This window comes from Natator depressus, chromosome 4 (genome assembly GCF_965152275.1).
Source record: "Natator depressus isolate rNatDep1 chromosome 4, rNatDep2.hap1, whole genome shotgun sequence".
In the NCBI taxonomy this organism is placed as follows: Eukaryota; Metazoa; Chordata; order Testudines; family Cheloniidae; genus Natator; species Natator depressus.
Window position 1 is genome coordinate 33,810,866 of NC_134237.1, and position 17,369 is coordinate 33,828,234.

General features: G+C 42.6%; 1 protein-coding gene across 1 annotated transcript in view; it reads left to right on the forward strand.

Annotated features, from left to right (window-relative positions):
* Nucleotides 1-11,628: 11,628 nt before the first annotated feature.
* The window catches only part of ENPEP (glutamyl aminopeptidase), a 49,114-nt gene continuing 43,373 nt past the window's right edge, over nt 11,629-17,369 (forward strand). Inside the window, exon 1 of the mRNA XM_074950745.1 lies at nt 11,629-12,498. Coding sequence (XP_074806846.1) covers nt 11,882-12,498 — 617 coding nt within the window. The 5' untranslated portion in view covers nt 11,629-11,881. The remainder of the gene's footprint in view (nt 12,499-17,369) is intronic.

The window sequence follows — 17,369 nt, forward strand, 5'->3', positions numbered from 1 at the left end:
CCAGCCAAGTAGCCCACTGGTATAATGGTTACAAGTTTGAATATTTCCAGGAAGACCTTTGGGCCATCCTTTGGTTTCATCTTGGTTTAAAAGGGGCCTAGGAGTAAACATTTCATTGGTAATTTTCAGCCTCTACTGGTGAATTAGGTTCAGTCCTATGGCCTGGGTTAGCTTTTCCAGTAGTTGTTGGGGGCGATTACCAGGTCAATCACCTTTGTGCTCCTGTTATGCTGCTGTCTGCATCTCCTGCTGTTTGGCTGTGCCTGCGACATCTGGAGCATAATGCTGTGTGTCTGGTTTTGCTTATCTTGTGCTGCTGCCTGCTGTTGCACCAAGAGTTGCAAAATCTCTTCCATGGTTCCCTTTTTCTGCAGGAAGTTCTAGTAGAAAACAAACACTAGACCTCTTCTGGTATGGCAGGTGGCCATCTAAACCAGCAGTCATTTCCCTCAAGACAACACACGTCAGCCTTTCTGGTTAAGGATGGCCAGTGTGGGTTTCTTTCTTTTTATCTTCTGTTGTGTGTACCAACCTCTTCCAGCCGAGATGGTCACAACTAGATCAGCATGTCCCTCAAGGACAGCTTGCTTCACCACAAGCATCACTTTGTCTTTTTCAAAACCAGCTGCAACTCAAGCTGCTTCACTTCCTGCCTCTCGTTGTGTCTGTATTAGCCCCTTTTTTGCTTTCATTGTGCTGGGGTCTATATATTCCCATTATACCATTAGATAGAGTTTGGCCTATGTGAAAGAAGTTGGTTGGCCTCAGTCCATTTCCTCCTGAAAGGCGTCTACATTACAAAACCCAATCACCGTGGCTGGCACGCTCGCTGGTAGTCTCAGTGGAGTGGACAAGGATGGAAGAAGCATAAAACTTGTTCTCTCCTATCAGCCCTTAGGGGCAGTCTACCCTAAATACAGCTAAGCACACGGAAGGATTAGACTTGGAAGGATTAGATTTTTATCAGTAAATGTTGGTAAACATAGAATTCGCCGTACACACACAAACCAACAAAAAATATTCCCATCAATAACAACAGAAATGTATAGATAGGCAAAGCAAGAAAAATACTGCTTGAGAACGAACAGAGTTTGATTTAAGGATGTTTTGTATATCTTGACATGTGATAATGACAATTTGTGTTTTGATGGTTATAAAGCTTTAATGTTTTTAATCTCAATGTTTACTGTCATTAAATAATCACTGTCTAATCCCCACTATAGTCTGACCCCCCATAATTTTTTCACAATTGTGAAATCTTAAAATCAATAAAAAATAAAATTCTTAAAAATTAAACATTCATATTATCTGTTGAAATTATAAAAAAATAAAAATCGAATTCTACCAAGCCCAGTCATACTGATGGAGCAGTGTGGGGAAACTTTCAAATACACAGCTCATCCTGTCTCCATATTGTAGATAAATGGATTCAAGTCTTCCTGTAGTGTGAATTCTACAACTTTTTCCTCCCCCAACCTCTAAAGTCATTGTTAAATGCCTTAAAATGACTACAATTCAGTTTATATAATACCACTGATTTTCTGTATAATAGTCATGGCATTGTTTCTGCCTCTGAATTTTTTTTTTTTTTTTGCTTTGTTTCTTATTTTCTCAGCTTTAAAATTCTGACCTATAAAAGAAAACAAAGGCCAATGCAGGAGATAACAGACTTGGAAATGAGCTGAAATATGTTGACAGGGAAGTCTTTGTGATTTAATATCTAGCTGCTCAAAAAAGTATAATGGACTTACCTTTCTTCTTCTTTTTGAGCAGGGTTATCTATGGGGCTTTTTATAGTGCCAAAAATCACATATACATGCAATAATTTTTCTGTAACTCTGCTTGATTTCTGGTGCACCTAATAACATTGGAATATAAGAATCAACATACTAGAAGAGATCAATGGCCCGTCTAGTTCATTATTCTGTTTTCAACAGTGACTAGGTGCTTCAGGGAAAGATGCAAAATCCCCTCCACCAGCCATCTTACTCCGAGTGCCACAGGTGAATTATATAGAATCATAGAATCGTAGAATCATAGAATAACAGAATTGGAAGGGACCTCTGGAGGCCATCTAGTCCAACCCCCTGCCCAGAGCAGGACCAATCCCAACTAAATCATCCCAGCCAGGGCTTTGTCAAGCCTGACCTTAAAAACTTCTAAGGAAGGGGATTCCACCACCTCCCTAGGTAACGCATTCCAGTGTTTCACCACCCTCATAGTGAAAAAGTTTTTCCTAATATCCAACCTAAACCTCCCCCACTGCAACTTGAGACCATTACTCCTTGTCCTGTCATCTGCTATCACTGAGAATAGTCTAGATCCATCCTCTTTGGACCCACCTTTCAGGTAGTTAAAAGCAGCTATCAAATCCCCCCTCATTCTTCTCTTCCGTAGACTAAACAATCCCAGTTCCTTCAGCCTCTCCTCATAACTCATGTGTTCCAGTCCCCTAATCATTTTTGTTGCCCTTCGCTGGACTCTCTCCAATTTCTCCACATCCTTCTTGTAGTGTGGGGCCCAAAACTGGACACAGTACTCCAGATGAGGCCTCACCAATGTCGAATAGAGGGGAACGATCACGTCCCTCGATCTGCTGGCAATGCCCCTACTTATACACCCCAAAATGCCATTGGCCTTCTTGGCAACAAGGGCACACTGTTGACTCATATCCAGCTTCTCATCCACTGTCACCCCTAGGTCCTTCTCTGCAGAACTGCTGCCTAGCCATTCAGTCCCTAGTCCGTAGCGGTGCATTGGATTCTTCCATCCTAAGTGCAGGACTCTGCACTTGTCCTTGTTGAACCTCACCAGATTTCTTTTGGCCCAATCCTCCAATTTGTCTAGGTCCCTCTGTATCCTATCCCTACCTTCCAGCGTATCTACCACTCCTCCCAGTTTAGTGTCAATATGTTGCATGAAAGTGTTTCCTTTACTTTGTTTCAAATGTATTGTCTTTTTAATTGGTATGTCTCCTTGTTCTTGTATCATGGGAAAGGAAAACTGAATTTACTAAGCCATCCAATATTTTTAATATCATAATTATATACTCTTGCTCTTCTTTCCAAAATTAAAAGCACTTTCATGGAGTCACTCCAGATACACATCAATGTAGGAGAGCAGAATTTGGCTCAGTGTTTTTAATCTTAATATGGATTGCTTCTATTCTTCTGCACCCATGTCTCCAATTATTCCTCTATCTTTCTTCACTTCTGTGTTGTCTTTTTTTTTTTTAATAAGATGAGGAGCTCACAGCTGAATACAGCATTCAAGGATAAAAACATATCATCAAGTGATTGTAATGGTCTTCATATTAATCTTTATTCCCTGCTCAATAAAGGCTAGTATTTTACTTGGCTTTGCCCTGCTGCCGCACATTGAGCAGATGTCTTTATTGGGCTGCCTCACAATTTCTTTTTATGTACTTATTCATCCATTTACACCCCAAGCTCCCCTACGTTTCCCAATGTGAAAGCCGCATGAATAGACGAGCCTTACTCCATGTCCTGAAGATCAGTGGGCTCAGGTTATGACTGATCAATATGGGGAGTGACTTCTAGACCTCCCTTACATGGAGAATGCCTTGCCCATGATACCCAGATAGTTAGATCTAGGGATTGTCAGCATAAATGCATATTATATGTCACAGAGGTGCACAAGGATGGAGGAGGTCTCTCAAGTAGTCAAGGGTGCAAACTATATTGATCAACATCAATGCCTTCAATTGCAATGGGAGTAAATAGGAAGTCAGTGTAACCTCTGAGAGCAAACACTGTATATCCCCTCTGGCTAACTCCCTCACCAAATAAGTGTGAAGCCATTTTCTGCACTAGCTGAAGGGTCTGAGAGGTCCTCATGTGTACCATCTTACATTGCACATTGCAATTATCCAGTTTGCACGCCACATGGGCATGGATAACTATAGAAAGATCCACCTGGAGAGAAAGTTTACTATATTCTAGTTCAGCACAGATCAAAAAGGGAACTTAATTCCCAAGGACTCCAGGAGCAGCTGCAGACCCAGAAGCACTCCCAGCAGCATAGGATGGTCCTAGAGCTCTGGCTCCAGCCTAAGACCGAATGTCTACACTGCAATTAAACAGCCCCTTAGCCCGAGCCTGAGTCAGCAGGCACGGGCCACTTGTGGGTGTCTAATTGCAATGTAAACATACCCTCAATATACATCTTTGTATGCCTTTCAGAAAGTAATTCCTTTTTATGTGAGGTAAGCTGGTGGAGGGAAAGCATTGGATGAAGGGTTGATAGGGATGAGGAAGAGGGTTATGTCATTGGGGTGAGGAGGGAAAGGTGCGTTGTGCAGGGGTACATCTAGCTGAGGAAGTTTGTTTGGTTATTTTGTTGCCCCCTTTTAAAGAATTGATCTAAGTGGTAGTTTGAGGATTCAGTTCCTTTCTAGCTCAATGTAGGAGAGAGATCAGGTGGGCTGTGCAGAGGATAGTGTTTTGCTTTAATTCCATGAGGGTGAAGGGCCTTTAGGAGTTTTAGTTTTTCCTGTTGTCCCCTTCTAAGACCCTGGAGCCTATGGCAGGGAGTTTGAGACTTATCCAACCCAGTGGAAGTGATAATCCACAGTTGAGTTATACTCATTGGGACGTTAAGGAGGGGATTAGAGGCGGGTGCTGCCTCCATGTAGGGAGAGAGGTCTTTCTAAGACACTGACCCATCACTCTAGCCTCAAGGATATGGTGAGTTGGAGTGCAGGGGAAGTATCTCACATGACTCCTAGAGGCCTATACAAGTTGAATTGGGCACTTTCACTCAAGGCTTCACAACTCAGGAGCCTGCTTCTCCTGTTGACCCATGAGAGTCCAAATTTATTGACCTTTAGTCATTCTGCAAAGCTCATCATTTCTCCAAGACTTCTGCCTTGGAAAGTAGGCTGAACAAGTTGTATTGGGTGTTGGGAAAATCCCAGCTTGGCTGGGTTTCAGAAAAAAAATTGCATATGTTTTATTTACATTTTGTAGATGCACCAGAGCTCCTTTTGGGCACATTTTAAAAAACTGAAGTAATTGAAGTTGCATACCAGAGGTTAGTGTCTAAAGTGTGGAGTCATTAACTATAAAAAGAAAAGGAGTACTTGTGGCACCTTAGAGACTAACCAATTTATTTGAGCATAAGCTTTCGTGAGCTACAGCTCACTTCATCGGATGCATTCAGTGTAAAATACAGTAAGGAGATTTATATACACCAAAGCTCACGAAAGCTTATGCTCAAATAAATTGGTTAGTCTCTAAGATGCCACAAGTACTCCTTTTCTTTTTGCGAATACAGACTAACACGGCTGCTACTCTGAAACCTGTCATTAACTATAAAGGCAGTTGATTTACTGTAGGGACCATTTTTGAAGAGACAGGAAATAAAATGTAACTATATATAAATGGAACCTCTTAAAGATGGAAAAGAATGACAATATCTGCTGGGGTCAGGGTTCTGAACCCAGCTTTTTATTATTCATTAATGAGCTGAATGAAAGAACTCTAAGCAAGATCTTCAAGTCAAAAGTTAATATCAAACTAAAGGCAGCTGCAAAACACAAGAAACAATGGAAATTAGTACAGTAGGACTTGCATTGTTTACATAAATAGGCTAATAGATGGCATTCACTTCATTGTGCATAAACTTTAAGTGAGGAGTCTGAAGCAAGGAATCAAATGAAGAAATCCTCTACCAAAGGGTAAAGCTACATATTTCCTAGTGCAGAAATTCCCTCCAGGCTTTACCCCAGTGTACATCTTCAGTGAAGAATAAAATGGAAATGCAGTGATGATGTGGCAGATAAAACACAACTGCATTCAAAAAGAGGTGATATTATTGCAGCAGAAGGCAGGGATGCTATTTTACCTCATCTAGTGCACTGTATCCAGAGCTGGTCAACCTACTTTAGAAAATAGGAGAATGCTCCTGAGGCAGTGCAGTAAACAGCCACCCCTAGATAGATGAGGTCAACTTCCAAAGATTTTACTCAGGAAATACAAGTACTGTTGAAGAAATCCTGAATGTCTTTAATTAAATCAATTCAATCCAAAGTCTTTGCACTTCCAAAGCACACAAATTCAAGAGGGCGTGATTTATAAACTAAAAATTATGATAATAGAAAAGATTTCAAATGAAACAGGACTTACTGTACAACAATAACTGTTAAGGCCCACAGCATTTCCAGGTGATTAACAATCATGTGAGAGTGTTCAAAACCTGAGATGAAGTCAAGGTCAATCATTAATTCCATAAGAAATATGGGGGTGAGAGGAATTATTTCTAATATAATTCATTTGGGTCTCCAGTGAGCATTACAATCAGTTTCACATTTTTCAAGTTAAGGAGTCTTTCCTGCAGAGTGCCGCAAGGACAAACATGTAGAAGAATCCTGCAACTAAAGGTCTACCAAAAAGTAGTCACTACAACAGCTACTTAGGGTCTTCTTCTTGTAACCAAAGCTCTCTAACAGTGATTCAGAGACTAGGGACCAAACTCAGCCTGATAGATGTTCAAGGATTGAATTCACTGTGAGATACCCCCAAATCTCATTATATAGATAGCACAGAGAACATACAGGAGTCTGAAGAATAACAAAAGAGTAAGAACGTTGGGCCCATTGACTCTGCTGCTTCTATGATTCCTTGGTGCTCTTACATTTTAGGAACAGGAAGCCAAATGCATCCCTGGCCTGACTCCAGTGAGTTCAGTAGAGTTACACAAGGTATGAATTTGGCTCACTAGGTTTGTGTCTGTTGTGTTTAGCTATACGCTTTCCTTTTTTTACACTTTATTTCCATGTCTTTGTTCTGTCTTTCCCAGAACAGCTCTTGTTTACTGTCAGCTTCAATTAAGGATCTTATGGAAGTACTTCTTTTCATATTGAATAAGCTCAGCAGGCCTTTCCATCCAGCTCTGACCAGCATTACAGCTCAGCTACTCACTGCAATTAATTTCTTTTTGAATTTTTAAGTAAAATTAGAAGCTGTGGGCAAAATGTGATCAACTGTTCTGAAATCCTTGCATATCAACAAACAGTTGGAAGTGTTTATATTCATTGTAGTATCATGTGAGCAGCACTGAATACGGATAGAACAGCCCTACCATTCATGCACAGAAGCTAGCCCTTATCAGTAGCATTATGACTGTATGCAGCTCAAGCCTGGCCCTCACATGTGTATGCCACCCAATACCAACACTAGAGCATTGTGACATTCCGCCCCACCACGTTAGGGCAGTTGGAAAGGCGGGATGGCTAACTAGCGCTGGGGCTATTGCACTGCTTCTCAGTGTAGATTAAATCCCAATGTAGATTAAGTCCCAAATTAAGGTGAAACAAAAAGTAAATCTTAGAACATAAGAATGGCCATATTGGGTCAGACCAATAGTCTATCCCAGCATTCTGCCTTCTGACAGTGGTCATTGTCATATGCTTCAGAGGGAATGAACAGAACAGGGCAATTTTGAGTGATCCATCACCGTCATCCAGTCCCAGCATTTGGCAGTCAGAGGTTTTAGGGACATTTGGATCATGGGGTTGCATCCCTGACCGTCTTGGTTAATAGCCATTGATGGGCCTATCCTTGAATTTATCTAATTCCTTTAACTCAGTTTTACTCTGGGCTCTTACAACATTCCCTGGGAATGAGTTGCACAGATTGTCTGTGCGATGTGTGAAGCAACAGCTTCTTTCCCTTTGTTTTAAACCTGCTGCCTATTAATTCATATCCCCCATCCATCATCTCTTTGCTAAGATGAACAGTCCCAGACTTTTTTAATCTCTCCTCATACAGAAGCTGTTCCATATCCCTAATAATTTTTGTTGCCCTTCTCTGCTCCTTTTCCATCTAACCCTTGCTTGCTACACTGGATAGATCTTTGGCAAATGGCATCATTTTGTGGGTGCCTGATGTTGTTAGTCCTGCCTCAGTGTGGGGGACAGGACTAGATGAGCTATCAAGGTCCCTTCCAGTCCTACATTTCTATGATTATGAGTGAAATAATTGGTTCATCAGTTTTCATTCCTTTTTAGGTTTCTAAAATTAAAACTGATCATACTACAAAAATCTGACATGCATTTCCCCCCTTCCCCTCCCAAACTGGTCTGGTACTCAAATCTTCCCTGGAGTTCAAGGGTGGACTCTTAGAGGTGCAGCTACCTGGGTGTGAGAGAGAGCTACCTGGGCACTTCCTTCCCTCCTCACTTAATTTCTATGGAGATCCATCTCCCTTAGGCCAGGGAGAGATGGAGGACAGGGCCTGTGTCTTTTGGTGTGGGGATGGCGGTGTTGGTATCCCTGCCCTCCCGTCTGACTCACTTTGGCAGTGAGGGCATCACAGGTGCCTTTGTGTCCTCCACACCCAATTACTGCACTGTTTGGTAGGAACTGTTTGTTACTACCCCCTTGTCATAAGGCTGCCTCTCCTGGAAGCACTCCCTGTCCAGAGCACGCCTGCCTCAGGTTCCCAATTCAGATAACTAAAGACTGTACACCAGGCTCTCTTGCTTGAATAATACATCACCTGGGAGCCAGGTTATTACAAAACATACTGCAAATCAGCCCATAACCAAAGTCCCCAAACACAGTCCATATCCACACCGAGTGCATGTAGTCCTTAAAACCCTGGTCTTCCCTGCATAAACCCCAAAAGCCTCTCTACTGGGAGATCATCTTTACCAGAGAAGCATCCCTCACTTCCTCCTTGCCCTCTCACAGTTCCTCGGGGTCCAGCTCTCCAGTCCTGGAAACATCAGCAGATAAGCTCCTCCACTGATCCCCCTGCTTCAGCTCTCTCTGGCCCTTGGCTTTGGCTTTCTAGATTACAGCCAGCAAGCATCTCCTTCTACTGCTCACTGGCCTTCAGCCCTCTCCAGCCCTAGCTCTCTGGCTTGGGGATGCCAACTAGCAAATACCTCTTGCTGCTCTCCTACCTTCAACCTTCTGCCTGGAACCACAATCAATCTCCTGGCTCTGGCAGCTCTCATCTCCTGCCCTTCTCCTGAATGACCCAGGCAGCTCTGACTCCCCATGTCTCTTGCTCAGGTCACCGAGTCTCTTTGTAGCCCCAGGTATTGCCTTGCCTCCTTCATTGGTCAAATGGGAGCACCAGCACAGAGGAGTTGGACCTACTTCATTCAGAGCCGCCAGAGGTCATCCTGTAACACCCCTCTCTGCCTCAGACTGGTGGAGAGGCCTCTGGTTTTTTGTCCCTGGCTAGCTCAGCGGCCTAGCTGCCTCCTGGTGCCATCTCCTGCTATTTCTACCATAGATGCCCCCTCAGATGTCAACAGGGCACAAAGCTCATTTTTGGGATGGGAAGGATGGCCCTGCCCAGAAGCCCTAAATCCCCCCATTAAAAAAATGTACACCCATATTGGGCCATAACTACACCTGACACTCACTTTTCAGTAAAGAGATGATCAGTGACATAGCAATGCTCAAGCATAGGTAACAGCTTTACCGTATTTGCTTTATAGAAAGCAACAATCTATGCTATGTGTCATGTTAATAAATATGTCATTGCTCGTTTGGTTTTTTTTATATTTGCTGCTGCTGTTGTTTTCAAGACTTAGCACAAATCATTTTTTTTGGAACCATCTCACCCAGATATGCTTTCCCGCCCTTCCCTGTAAAGGTATAAATACTCATACTTTCACTTCCCATAGAGAAATCTGTAAATCTTCTCATAATTACAATAACTAATCCACTCTGCTACATCTTCAATAGGTTCAACTGATAGCACTTTTTACCTTTAAATAAAAAAACACTCAGAGTGGGCTGAAATCATAACACTTTTTTTGGCTAAAGAAGCAAAGAAAAAGCCAGACACATTTAATATTTCACTTTATAAGTGTTTAACAAGCCACTCTGTTTCAAGGCATCTTATTTTATATCTGCTCTCTCTCTCTCTCTCTCTCTCTCTCTCTCTCCTTGTATCTTTAAACCAGATCAAAAAGAGAAAGTAAATTGTAAGTGTTAAGACCATGATGATCTGCAATGTTGGCCCCTATAACCAGAGCTTATGCTCTGACCAAGTTCATTCAAAGGCACTGATTTTCCCAAATCATGTCTAATTTTGATCAATAGACAAAAAAGAAAAGAAAAGAAAGAAAACCAGACATAATGCAAAACAGATTCCAGTTGTACACTTGATTATTACATTGGTTTCTTTCTTTTAGAGCTGCCTGAAAACATCTGAGTAAGAGTTAACTTGGAGCTCGCCAACACACAAACCTTCTCTTTCTTTGGCTTCTATTTGAAATCTTTGATTTGGACACAAGATATTAAGTTACTTCAATACCAGCCAGTTTTGTTGATCTTGTGCCTAGGAATGTCACACAAGATTGTGTCTGAGTGGAGGCTGTGACATTTGAAAGTGAGTAGACAAAAGTGATTTGTAAAGCTGTGGTCAGAGCCATCTCTAAACAGGGTGGGGAAAGATTACCCCAGAAGAACCTCTTGCACAGCACTGTGCGTATATCTTTCGGAGCATGTAACAGCTGCATTTAGGTCTGAGGGCTAGCCATCCCAGTGAAACTGTATCCAATTCTCTTTAAAAAACACTGACGTGTATCCATTGTAACAAGCAAGAGTTAAGCCATACAGCTCCTCATCAATTTAAACAGGAGTCATGCAGCCAAACTGTTGCACCTTATTTCTGAATACAAACACTGTCATGATGAAATAAGTAAACACAGGAGACACAAGTTCTGCCTCTGGACCAAGTGAAAAAACAGGTGAGTCACAGCAGCTGAAAACTGAATGCTTCTGTTCCACCCGTTAAATTCCTCCATTATGAGTTTAAAACAAATTGGAGATTTCTGTGTTCAGTTCTCATCTACTTTGATATCAAGAAAATAGATTATACATTGAGCCTGAAACTAGAATCCTTACTCACAGAAGTAGACCTTACTCTCAAAAGTTGCCCTTGCAGGAGCAGGTTCTATTTGATTCACGTTACCTGATGTTTCGTTATGGAAATGAAAGTTCTCTAGTGTCTAAATCATATTGTAAGCCACATTTTTAGAAGTATCTCAAATGGCTCATACAACATAAAACACTAATTGCATTGGCTAAGGAAGTAAATACATCCCTGGCTACCAGTCTGTATGTGCAGTTCTAAAAGATCTCTTGGAAAACTGGTCCTGTATGTGTGAAAATAGCAAAATTTTAAAGGTATACATTTTGAAACAAAAGTGAAGATATATAATTTTATTGCCAATTCTTCTGCCTATAACCACATGGAGTTACACGGTAAAACAATGACTCTATAACTGAGGGAAAACAACTGAAAGAAACTACAAAGATTTTTTTAAAAACCTTGGAAATTTTATTGCACAAAATGTGTGGTGGAAGTTCAAGGAAATCCTTGGTTGGTAAAACAAACAAACAACAATAACAAGAGGAAAAAATAAGAGGTAATGGCAAAAGTTGAGGCTTCCTAGCAGTTACACCATTATCTGTGAACTTTCTGAAAGCTACTGACAGAGCTTTGGCATATGATCATCTCCTAACTGCTGATTAACACAGTGCTGTTTTATATTTAACTCAGAGCAGAGCAAGAGGAGTAGGGGGTGGGGCTGAACTGCTTATAAGGAGAGTAGAGTAGTAACAGTATTCTTCTGTGTCAGTTTCCTCTGTCTTCCTCCACAGCTGCACTCCTCTGGATCAGCCACTTTTCCTCTGGTTCAGATGAGTGCTATCTTTAATTAATTGAGTGCATGGTGGAAGGAGAGGTGGGAGCAACAGACTGAAAGGCTATAAATACACCATTAAAATACAAACCAAATCTGCTGGGCTTACTAAAAACAAGCAGCGCGGAGGAGCTTAATAAGCCTTTTTACAGCTAATGTTTAGCTTTGAAAGAAGACAGGGGAGCAAAGATGCAAGGAATGGATTTTGAGGATAAGAAGTCCAAGAGGTATTGCATGAAGAAAAAGCATGTGGCCATCATCTGTGCAGTAGTGGCTGCAATAGGTTTAGCTGTGGGACTTGGCGTGGGATTAAGCAGACCTGAGCCTTGCCAACCTTCCGGAGGCACAGAACAGCCAGCAACCACTACCCCTGGGACAGTGGAGCCACACCACTGCCCTCCCAAAAATGATGCGAGTGGAGAATGGGTAAATTTCAGGCTACCCACTTACATTAACCCAGAACACTACGAGCTGGAAATGAAGCCTGAGATGGATGCAGATATCTACACAGGGACAGTCAACATCTCCATCAAGTTGGATAAACCTACCAAGTACTTGTGGCTTCACCTCCGAGTGATCAAGATCACAGAGATGCCCATGCTCTGGAAAGCCTCGGGGCAGCAGATTGCACTGACAGAGTGTTTTGAATATGAACAACACGAATATGTGGTGATGGGGGCAAAAGAGATGCTCTCTGCTACTACTGAAAATGACACCTATCTACTAACCCTGAAGTTCCAAGGCTGGCTGAATGGCTCCCTGGTTGGATTTTATAGAACCACCTACACTGAGAATGGAGTGACCAAGTAAACCAATTTTTTTCAAACGTTGACTTGCACATCTATTTCTACTTGCTCAGACCTGTTCTCTCCCTCTCTCACTTCTCTCTGTCACCAAATTGCTATATTTCTGGGCTTTCTTTTAATTTTCCTTGTTCCCCCAGGAAGATACAGCATTAAGAATGCCAAAGCAGTCTCTGGGCGGCTGCTTACAAGGAAATATGGGTTAGAGTTTTTATTCTGAAAAACATTTTGGAACTCTACTGCGCATAGTCTATCCCTGATCTTTGCAAACTTGCATCTGGGAGTTGTATGCAGGGACTGAGTCCTATCTGTTGCTTTATATGTGTAGTCTGGTACATAACATGCAGCTCTGTATGTTGTTTTCTATCATTCCCCAAAGTAAGAGCCTTTCAGTGAAATGCTAACTAACTAGGATTGTGGTAGCTTTTTTGACATAACCGCTTTGATGTTGTAAGCAAAAGGAATGTCAGAATCAGAGCTCCACTTTTCCTTCCCCGGCTGGTTTAAATTACACATATGTAGGTTTGAAATTTGGAGGATATCTATGATTTGACATATTTCTGCTCAGCTCATCCCTTGTAATCAGATCAGTGGTTGCAAAGGTTTAGCCACAATTAAAGAACCAAAATGTATGTACTTTTCATGGTTCAATTAACCCTTTCCCTGCCTCAGATCTCCACTACTTCAAAGGTAGGGCTTGAAAAATCTGCTAGCCAGTGCTAAGTGGCAAACTTTCCCTGGTGAGTATGTGTTAGGAGAGGGGCACTAAAACCATCACTTTCTTCTACATTTATGACTTAATTTTTTAAAAGTGACATTTCCAGCCCTGATGCATAGAAGGTAACCTGGAAACTGCAGACAGGCTGTTGGAATACCTCCTAGCTTTCCTGAACAGCAGCAGAGTGAAATTAACAACTCTAGTCAGTTTTCATTGTTGCTATTCAGAACCCTGTGGTGCAACAGGCAAGAGTTATGTCACCTTCACTCTGCTGCTGACTGGCAATACCATGAGCAAAAGCAGAGGCAGGCACTGGCAAGGGAGGATTCAAGGGCAGAGAGAAGAGCAAAGGTCAACTGGGTCCCTGCCCCATACCTATATAAATGGGTTGCAGCAGCAATTTGATCTAAGAGGAAGCCATATGGGGAGCATTTGAGCCCCCAGTTGGCTCTTCAGCTCTATTCCCTCGCTATCAACCATATGCAGCTCCTCTGTTATCAATCTAGATAAGGTTCTTAGGGCCCTAGCATCTAACAGCCTCATAATCATTAACACATTTAGTCTCACAACACCCCTGTAAAGTAGGGCATCGTTATTTCTAGTTTATTGAGGGGGGGAGAGAGAGAGAGAGAGAAAAGTGCCTTGCCCAAGGTAACACAAAAAATCTGTCAGAGAATCAGGGACAAAACCCAGATTTCCTAAAGCCCAGTCCAGGGTCTTCACCACAAGCTCATCTTTCATCCCACCCCTCTGTCAGCCACCAGGCCTCAGTTTCAGAAATAGGAGGGAAAGGTGGAACAGCAGCTCAAACGTGAAAGCAGGAGGCATCCTGTCTTCATAGCAAGTGTGTGTGTGTGTAGCAAATGGTGGGAAGGGGATATGTGTTTGTGTGTGTGTGGATATTAGAGACAAAAAACTGTTAAAAGGCCATTATTAAGGTTGCAAAGTCAAACACTAACATGTTCAGAAATGCCTCAGCTAAAGATGCCTGTGTAACCTTAATTCTGGCCTTTGTTTGTATACACTAGGATAGTCTTTAATTACAGCATTACATACTATTTTTCCACAGAACCACTGCCTCATTCAGTAGACAGTAGGGATGGTGCTCAATTAATGAGCAGTTATTCATTATTTTGTCTTCTTCTCATCATTCCAGGTGTTGCCCTAGGCCTTATTTATTGCACACTATTCAAACCCTGCTCTAGAGATGGAATTATTAAATTTCCTCCTGGGTGTTTCTATGGCACTCATCACTATTGTATCCACATGCTTCACAAACATTAATGAGTTTACCTTCACAACACTCCTGTAAATGAAGAGATATTGCTATTCTAATTTTACAGATGGGGTACTGGGGCACAGAGAAATTAAGGTCAAAAGTACCCACTGCTTTGAGGTGATACCAGTATCTGATTTTTTGCAGTGTAGGTAGCATTACATTGCATTTTATATATATTTAAGCACAGCTCCCTGTGACCTCAGTTGCAGCTGGGAGTTCTCAGCACTTCTGCACATTAGATACCAGGGTTTCAAGTGAAGCACCATTATTGACCACCTGTCAAAAGTTTGGTTTAACTGATTTTCCTAGCATGACCAGGAACTTTGTGGCAGAGGAAGGGATGCATTTCTATTCTCTAGGACAGCATGCCTTAACCACAAGACCGTCCATCCTCTTCTTACAATCTCCCTGCCTCAATCATTACACACCTTCCAACATCAGCAATAAATCAGGCAGGGATCCTACAGACAAGTCTCCTTCATTACACAACCCTGGTTCATTCCAGATCTGTTTGTGCACTGAATGAGGCAGAGGTCCTCTGGAAAAAATAGTATCTGAGCATGTAATTTAAGATGATCATAATGCATATGAACAAGACATCTGAATTAAGGTTGCACAGGCAATCTTAATTCTGGCATTTCCTAACTTTTGAGTACTTGACTTTGCAACCTTAATAATATTTCTTTAATATAGCTTTGTGTGTGTAATCTCCTAAGTTTTTAAAAAAGCAAACTGAAAAGCAAGTGAACAGAAATTCCAACATGTGGAATCATATTGACACTCACTTGGTTCATCAGCAGGTTGGAAGCTTTAGATCCACCACACAGATGTCTGCCACTTAGGCCGAATAACTGATTGCAGTAGTAGATTGTCCTCCTTTATGTGGATCAGCACTAGAGGGGGATGAGACACATTTTACCAGTGGCTTTCACAGATATTTGCTGATGGCAGAGGAATGGTGAGGCTCAGGGATCTTGGGTTTCATTCCAGGCTCTGGAGGGAAGCGTGCTCACGTGGGTACACAGTCTTTTGTTTATCTCCCCCTCGCTGGATTTTTTCTGTTCTGTCCTCTTCAATTTGTCCCTGTCCCAGTGCTGTCTCTTCCCCTCTCCATGGCCTCTTGTACCAGTCTCATTCTCTTCACCTATTCAGTCCCAGTCTCCTTGCCAAGCTAGTCCTAGTTTCTCTCTGCACTCCCCATCCCAGTCTCTCCACCTCCACTCCCAGTCTTCCCCATAGCATGAACAGTTCCAGTCTCCTGACCCAACAATTCCCCATTTCTCCCTTCTGGTTCCTCATCTAATCTGTTTTTCTCCCTCCATTTTCTCCATCTCCATAAGCTCTCAGTCCCAGTCTCTCTTCCTGGACTCCTAGTTCAATCTCAGTGTCCCTCCACTCATATCCCCCTTTATCCTTGCCCCAGTCATTCCCCCACATCCTAGTTTCTAGTCAGATCTGCCTTTCCTCACCCTGACTTTCTCCTACTAGCTTCACTGCTTGCCAGTCCCAATCCCTCCACCCCGGCCCAGCCAGTCCCAGTCTACCCACCCAACTCCCAGTTTCTTTCTCCTCTCCCCTCACCATAAGCCTACAGTTTCAGTCTCACCACAAAAGGTTCCTTGGCCCAATATAATCTCCAGATTTCCCCTCAGGTCCAACTCTTGTCCCCTCTGCATTCAAATCAGGCTGCTTCCTCTTCCATGTCAACTGTGCCCGGGGATGCGGTCAAGGGTTTGATTGGGTATTGAGAGCACACAAAAGACAGGCTTCCTGCTCTAAGTTCAGGTACCCAACCTCCACATGGGCCTCAGTAGCCCAGAACTGTAATTGCAGGGAAAGTTCTGCTCAGCCCTTGGCTACAGCATGCCCAATGCAGATGAAATCTTCAGTGAATTTAGTGGCCAAACTCTAACAAACCACTATGGAACATAGGCAAAGTGTGATATTTCAAAGGTTTATAAACTTGACCAAATTTGGGAAGATTTTCATGGGCATGGCACAGTCCAGACACAAAATTTGTCCAGACATAGTCCAGACACCCCCTACCAAAATTTCAAATCCCTCCTCCAGAGAATGCAGGCACTGAAGATTCACGAAGGAAAAAGCACCAGAATTGTTTAACATGGGCAAACAACTTATTTTCCCCTCACCTTGTTCTCAGAAGCAAGTAACTGAACTATTTTGACTGAAATTTTTCAGTAAAACTTCAGCCTGAGGTAGATACCTGTTGTGGAAGATTTTAGCCCAAATGATAAGTTTGGCAATGTTAGAAGCAAGTGAAAACACCTCTTATCATGGGAAGAATTGGGCAACATTAATAATAGGCAGTGCTACCTGCCCAGCCTATATTATGAGAGAGAGAGGTGGGGACTCAGCCACCTGGCAATTAGCTTTCCTCTTGAACAGTCTCAGAAGCTGTGGGACCTGGTTGCTGATGGAGAAGAGGAAGACTGGCAGGGAGGAGGAGGAGGTGGAGTGGAAAAAGCCGTCTGGAGAGCTGCTTCTGCCAGGGCAAAGGATTGCTTAAGCATTGCTGCAGGCCCTTTTCTTTATACACTGGTCACGGGTCCAGACTTTACTGTCCCTTGGATCCATCTCTGGTTTTATACATTCACCAGAGGGCACTGTTAGGTCCCAGAGGAAGGATGATTCAGTGGTTTGGGGACTAGCCTGTGGACTTGGGAAACCAGGGTTTAATGCTCTTCTTTGTCACGGACTTCCGCTATGACACTCAGCTTCTCTGCGCGTCATCTGTAAAATGGGGATAATAGCGTTTCCATACCTCACAGGGTTGTGGTGAGGATAAGTACAACAAACAGATTGTGAGGTGCTCAGATATGAGGATAACGAGGTCCATAAAAGTACCAAATAAGCGTC